Source organism: Branchiostoma floridae, chromosome 15 (assembly GCF_000003815.2).
Source record: "Branchiostoma floridae strain S238N-H82 chromosome 15, Bfl_VNyyK, whole genome shotgun sequence".
Taxonomy (NCBI): domain Eukaryota; kingdom Metazoa; phylum Chordata; class Leptocardii; order Amphioxiformes; family Branchiostomatidae; genus Branchiostoma; species Branchiostoma floridae.
Window position 1 is genome coordinate 9,837,440 of NC_049993.1, and position 7,307 is coordinate 9,844,746.

At 46.5% G+C, this 7,307-nt stretch overlaps 2 protein-coding genes across 2 annotated transcripts in view; one reads left to right on the forward strand and one right to left on the reverse strand.

Annotated features, from left to right (window-relative positions):
- Positions 1-4,477, reverse strand: part of LOC118432305 — a 10,029-nt gene extending 5,552 nt beyond the window's left edge. Inside the window, exons 1-3 of the mRNA XM_035843844.1 lie at positions 3,425-4,477; positions 759-922; positions 373-510 (exon numbers count right to left, since the gene is read on the reverse strand). Coding sequence (XP_035699737.1) covers positions 373-510; positions 759-922; positions 3,425-3,751 — 629 coding nt within the window. The 5' untranslated portion in view covers positions 3,752-4,477. The remainder of the gene's footprint in view (positions 1-372; positions 511-758; positions 923-3,424) is intronic.
- A 34-nt stretch (positions 4,478-4,511) lies between these two features.
- The window catches only part of LOC118431438, a gene marked incomplete at its 3' end in the record, with an annotated part of 9,690 nt that continues 6,894 nt past the window's right edge, over positions 4,512-7,307 (forward strand). Inside the window, 1 exon segment of the mRNA XM_035842673.1 lies at positions 4,512-4,701. Coding sequence (XP_035698566.1) covers positions 4,615-4,701 — 87 coding nt within the window.

Consider the following 7,307-nt stretch of genomic DNA (forward strand, 5'->3'; position numbering starts at 1 on the left):
CTTTAGTTAATCAGTGAAACGTGTCAGTGACACAGATGAATATTTACGTCCCCTTGGAATCCTCTAAACTTATAGAATATAAAAACGTCAGAAAAATGTTCAGCATAGAAGTTCAGTTCGCCAAAGTCGTAACGTGAAATAATGTTGGCGATAGTATGAGATGCTTGGTTCGCTTATGCATAAAACATAACTAGCGAAGCTGACAACGCCAGTCTCTTCTATCTTTGCACACAAACGTGTAACGGTAAGTCAGCAAATAACTTTTACTTTCAACGAAGAAAAACATAGTAAAAATGCAACAATTTAATGGCATCGATCAATCGATCGATCGATCGATCAATCAATCAATCAATCAATCGATCAATGACTAACCCATCCGTGACGCAAGGTTGCCAGATATCGAATGCCCTCCGCGTGAGGGGTTGTTTGGACCATTGTCGGAGGGCCTCCGTGGCGTCATACACCTCGCCTTCTGCTATGCTTCTTTTAAACGCAGCATGGATCATCTGGCTGTAGAGGAAGGGATAGAGGAGATTTGCTCTTTCCGCAGTTAGTCACTTAGCTAGAATCCCTCCAAGAACAGGTAAGTTATCTAAAAAAGTATCTATCTCTATATACATGTATTGGTAATTCAACACACGCATACAGAGTTCATCCATCCATCCATCCATCCATCCATCCATCCATCCATCCATCATCCATCCAGGTATTAAAAAAGTAGATGAAGATAAGATACTGAAATGGTTCTAAGCTCCTACCCGTTCATCAGTGGCACCAGGAAGAGCCATGGCGGGATGCTCCTGTCTCCTGTTGGGAACTTCAGGATGAGCTCGCCCCGCTGGATGACGGCATTCTCCTGCATCAGGAAGTGGAACCTGCAGCTGTACAGGAGGCGCGCACCGCGGATGCGCACGTCGGTTTGCTGTGGAATGACAAGAAAAAAATACAGATTACATCAGTAGGAATGTTTATATTTGCTAATTACAGAAGACGCCGTTTAATTGCACAACCTATTTGCCAGCGTATGTCGTGCAATTATCTGGCTGGTGCAAACATACGAATTTATCCAGCTGGACTGTACCGGTTTGGGATTTCGTGCATTTAACAGAAGTTAATCCGTTGTGCAATTAACTGGCTTCTACTGTACTCTTATATTACATAACACGGGAGGGGTTCCTCCGAGAGAGCGAAAATGCCCTGCCGTGAGAGTGAGAGAGAGAAATGGATTACATGGATTTGATTCATTGGCTACCAGCCACCGTTAACTCATTCGTTGGCAGCTTACAGTTCCACGGCACCCGTATGTTGGAACAGCTCACCATTGCTTCACAGAGAAGAACAAGGGCACATTGAAAAGCGCCTAGAAAAGGCGATATGTTACCCCTGGTAAAATAAATAAAATAAACAAACAAACAAACAAAGTATTTGATATCAGGAGATTGACGCAACGCATTAAATGTATTCTAATTGTCATTGTTAGTTCGGTGTATATTCAATTGCTGTTGTTGTTCTAAGACTAGTACTACCTGACAAGCTTAATTGTCGGATCTGTATGTAAAACTCGACAAAGTTAAAGTGAGTGTCTGTGTTATTGCCGGAAGACTGCGTCGCGCGGGCAGATGTCACGTCCCAAACCAACAACGAGTTTCTCTTAATTTGCTTTGGGACAGACGAGGACAATGTGGCACTGCACTCAAGTTGTAGTAACTTATTCTAACAGTGCCACATACAAAGCACAGACAGAAGGTAAAGGTAGTATCTACCTCCCCGACCGAAGTCAGGTACCTATTTTTACACCTGGGTGTAGTGAGGAAGGTCGTGTAAAGTGCCTACCAAGGGCACAACGTCGGAGGCACGGCGAGAATCGTACCCAGGACCCGTCTAGGTTCCGTGCCCAACGCTCTACCAGTTATGCCACACACGACGCCACAACAACAAGTTTGTTATGACATACGCGAGCGCTCTTAAGCCGCAAGCCACATCTTCGCCCTGCAGTACAATCTGCGGTTTGTGTGATCACCTGAGTCAACCGTCTGGCTGGTCCGCTCACAGAGAGTGATGACACCGCTTGTTTGAGAAAGCCTCTGGAAAGCTTCTTCAAAGCGTTGATGAGCTTACCATTGACAGTTGAATGTACTTGTAAACGTGACATAGATGTGGATATTGTGAATTCTCAGAGGTGTTACATCTACATGGCACTCTGTTCTTTTGGCAGGGCGCAGAAGGCATTGGTCAAAAGGAGTCAAGATGGCAGTGTTTTTGTATATTCCCATGCATAGCACTGTTTGAATAGACAGGGACTGTCTCGTCAGTTCTTTGTTATCCATTTGACCCCTTGGCACCCTTTCTCTTCATTATATGTCTCGATTATGCATTGCGGTCTTCGATATCTGACTCGGAGGGACTAACACTCCGACGTAGACGAAGCCGACGACACCCGGCTGAAACCCTACCTGATTTAGTTTTTGCCGATGACATTGCTTTGTTGGAAAATTCAATAGAACTTGCACAAAACCTTCTCACTAAAGTTGAAACCGCCTGCAAAAAGTAAGGTTATACCTCAATGCTTCTAAGACTAAGTTTATGCACTTACATCCAACAACTCCTAGTCTACTTTTAACATCTGACGGGACCTCAATAGAGCAGGTTACCGACTTCAAATACTTAGGAGGTTTCACTGATAGTGGTCATGATATGAATGTTAGGATAGCCTTGGCATGTAGTGCCCTTCACTCATTACACAGAGTTTGGAAATCCCCCACCAGAAAACAAACCAAGACAAAACTCTTTCAGACATGTATTGAAACAATTCTTTTGTACGGTTCTGAATCTTGGCTTATGACTAGGTCACAATCCCAAAAACCTCAATGGCACATATACGAGGATGCTTCGTGTAGTCTACAACTGTCCATGGTGGAAACATACTACAAACAAACAGTTGTATGGATCACTACCAAAAGTCTGTACAAAAGTGAAGCAGCGTCGACTATGCCTTGCGGGTCATGTAGCTCGTGGCAATGAACCAGCTGGAAGACTCTTGTTGTGGTCCCCCGACACCAGGAGAAGGGTTGACCGCCCAAGCTCAACTCTTAAGAAACTCATTGAGGTCGAAACAGGGCTGGAAGAGCAAGGGCTGCGATGGAGGACAAGCAGTTCTGGAGGACTAACTTCATGTAGACACACACGCGCACACTCACACACGCGCACACACACACACACACACACACACTTATGGACTAATACGAATGCACGCACACACGCACGCACACACACATGCACACATGTGGGCACACACGCGCACAGATACCGACACACGCGCGCGCGCACACACACACACATACACACACACACACGCACGCACACACATACGGACAGATGTTCACGCACACACAGACACACATACACACGCGCGAACTGCACTTACCTGAGTCCTGGAGGCGTTGCACGGGACCGCTAGCAGCTGCCCATCAGATCCGCTTGCCTGCTGCTGACAGAAGAAAGACAACATGAACGCGTTCATGTCCTGTGTATCCTCTTCGTTTTCCCGCCCGTTTTCTGCAGACGACAGCGTGGCACAGAAGCGGTTGAGAGGCGGCTCTGAATCTTCAGCTTCATCCGTAGTTGGAACTATAGGCGACACATCTTTCCCGGCATTCCTGAAGAAATATTGTGGTATAACGAAGCCCACAACACCGACACTGAAGTTGGGGGAATGGAGCACCAAGACAACGAAGAGCACCGCAGCTATCATTTTTCTGCCTCCCAGACCTGACAAGAGATACTCTAGATCTAGTGCCAGACGGAACTGCAAATTTCACCGAATGCTCGCCTCTTAAATATACTTTTTCCAGACACACAAGTCTAGTCTGAAAATAACGAATGACGCTACAACAACCGATGCTTCGTTATATCTTCCAAATAGGGATTCTTCCCCGTGTCTAGTACGTGTCGTTTTTCGCAAGGATCGACACGTTCGTGCGACTTATGTTTATTGAAGATGGTTTTCTGACAGACTTAACATCGTCTTGTTTAAGGGGAGACGCAATAGTTGATGTCTACGCCTAGATCAAAGAGGGTTTCAAAACATCTTTTTTGGCAGTCATAATTATGGCAGTCTTGGGGTGGCTATGACAGAGATTAAATGAAATGGGCAGACTTTATACTTGTTGAAAAGGTTTAAGGAAATGGCATTTCTCTCCTTGTTGGGGTTTTCGACACCCCCGTGACTTAGTGGACTGATCGTCTTTTGGGCTCTTTGATATCAAACCAATACAAGTGTTCTGATTTCCGAGGCCGGGGTCTTTGCATAATGGCCGTATATAATTAGAGTGCCGTATTTAATTAAAGTGTTGGAAATTCATAGGATTATATGCATTTCTGGCATATAGCGGAACCGTGGTTTTCTTGAACATATCCATGTAACGTCTTGTAACGTTAGCTATTCCATTCCAACAGGTGTCAATCTCCTGAAGTCTCGCAGTCTCGTGTATCCTCGCGAGACTAAAAAGTGCTATCAATCACGTGACCGTAGAAAAATGTCGTAGCTGTCGTAGCTGATACAGAAAGTTTTGGTGCTATTTTTTCATCGCATGAAAGATTTGTACATGCCCAGAGATGGGTACGGGTGCGAGCACTGCAGAGGGGATGCCCCTCAGTCCGCGCGTGGAATATGCGGAACAACAGGGGAAGAAAACTAACCAGGTTTGTATGAGGAAAAATAGTCAGTTTTGTGGGGAGGGGGGCGTCGTTTCCGGGTTGGGAAAGTACTGTACATGGCGTCGCGTTTCCATGACGACGTGACTGGCGAAATGGATGCTTCATGATGCTTCATGCTTCAGGAATTCCAGTGCGGCAAATATACAAAAGTAACGGTCTCCTCTGTCAGCACTGGAACACCAGTGCTGAAGTGGTCGTCAGCACTGGAAGTCCAGTGCTGAGCCGCTGTCAGCACTGGAATTCCAGTGCTGAGCCACCGTCACCACTGGAAAACCAGTGCTGAGGCAGCTTGAGCACTGAATGTCCTCCTGTCAGCACTGGAAATCCAGTGCTGAGGACGTTTCAGCACTGGAAATCCAGTGCTGAGGACGTTTCAGCACTGGAAATCCAGTGCTGAGGACGTTTCAGCACTGGATTTCCAGTGCTGACAAATATTCCGCACTGGAAACCGAGTGCTGAAGCCGCCGACTCTAGCGACACGACTCAAGGCGGCATGAGCTGCTGTTTACAATTATAACGAAATTAACCTGTCTAAAACGTCTTCAATCACGTTAGTAACTTGTCAAAACAACTGTGGTAACCTAGAGATACACCGCCGTCTGTTCGACACGAATAACAACGAAGACTGATCTGCTGTCTACAATTACCCCGGCCCTTTTCAGGGCCACCGAAATGATTCCCGAAAGGGCTATATCTATCACATTCACACAATTCAATAAAAGCTCAAAGTCATGACCTCTTTTTATTCTTTCATTATTTCATGAAATAAAACTGTTGTTGTCAATGTCATGTGTAATGTCAATCTCCAAGGTAACAAGTCGAAAGGAAATAACTCAGCCGTACGGACGCATGCTACGAATGAATATTACGTTCAGCACTGGAACGTTCCAGTGCTTTATAATCGTCAGCACTGGAAGCCCAGAGCTGAAGTTTTTTCAGCACTGGTCTTCCAGTGCTGAAAAGTTCCCGAGCACTGGAAAATCCAGTGCGGAACCCGTTACTTTTGTATATCAGCACTCGGTTCCAGTGCTGACGCCGGTTTCAGCACTGGGTAACCAGTGCTGAATGACCTTTGAACTGGCTGGCCGCCTCTCCGCCGCGAGTTCAGCACTGGTACCCGAGTGCTGACGGCAGTTCAGCACTGGAAAACCAGTGCTCGGAAAAGTTCAGCACTGGAAAACCAGTGCTCGGAAAAGTTCAGCACTGGAATTCCAGTGCTGAGGGAGCTTCAGCACTGCAACAAGGCCGTTCAGCACTGGAAAACCAGTGCTGACGTTTCTTCAGCACTGGAAAACCAGTGCTGACGTTTCTTCAGCACTGGAAAACCAGTGCTGAGGCCGATTCGACCCATTGATTCAGCACTGGAACACCAGTGCGGAACCCGTTACTTTTGTATACTTGCTCCAGTGCGGAACGGCTTTGTTCGAGTGCTGAAGACCCGTCAGCACTGGAATTCCAGAGCTACACCTTGTCTCGGCACTCGTTTTCCAGTGCCGAACTCCGCCCAGCACTCGGTTTCTAGTGCCGAACTCCGCCCAGCACTCGGTTTCTAGTGCTGATCTCCGCTCAGCACTCGGTTTCTAGTGCGGAAGGGTGGTTCAACGGTCGTTCAGCACTGGTTACCCAGTGCGGAGGTCTTTGAGCACTGGATAACCGAGTGCCGATCTACCTAAGTCACGGGTTCCGCACTGGGATTTCTAGTGCTCGGTGATTTTTCGGCACTAGAGGCCGAGTGCTAAGAGCACTTCGGCACTAGAAGCCGAGTGCTACTATCATTTTAAGACCGTCAGCACTGGGGTTCCAGTGCTCTCGTCCAAATTGTTACTCAAAAACATAGTTGACATGCAGCAGCGCCTACTCACCTTCGGACGGTCACTTACTCAGTATTTTAAATCAATTTTGCCCTAGTCTTGTCTCTGTCGGAACTCGAAACAGCATGTGTGTCATGATCATACGCTGCATCCTACATGTAACGGTGTGTTATATAGTGTTATGTATATGATGACCTCATGTCAACAGTGTGTCAGCTTCGTTCCCTTTTTCTAAATTTCACGAAGATAAAATGACAATAAATTACAGCTCCCTTTGTCGTGTTTGAGTTGCAGACTACTTTCAGCCAATCAATCGTTCGCATGCATCATTTGTTGATGCGTGGCGGCTACAGACAGTTTAGACAGTTCTACTTTGGTCACGAAAAAAGATGTCTAAATAAGAAAGATAATTGATATGTAACTGTTCTTTGAAAACCCGACACGGATATTTCCTCCCATTCGCAGCACTCACGGTTTCAAGTGCGGAATATTTGTTGTCACTGGTTTTCCTGTGCGGAATATTTGTCGTCACTCGTTTTCTAGTGCGGAACGTTTGTCGTTACTCGTTTTCTAGTGCGGAAGGTAGTCTCAGCACTCGGTTTCTAGTGGTGAATCGGGGGTTTTCAGTGCTGAAGTCGACTCACCACTGGACACCTAGTGCGGACGTAACGTCGGCACTAGACTTCTAGTGCGGAAGGCCCCTTCCGCACTAGACACCGAGTGCTGAGAGAGGAACCCGTGACTTCGGTAGTTTTGCATATATCTGTCATTGAATGGCAG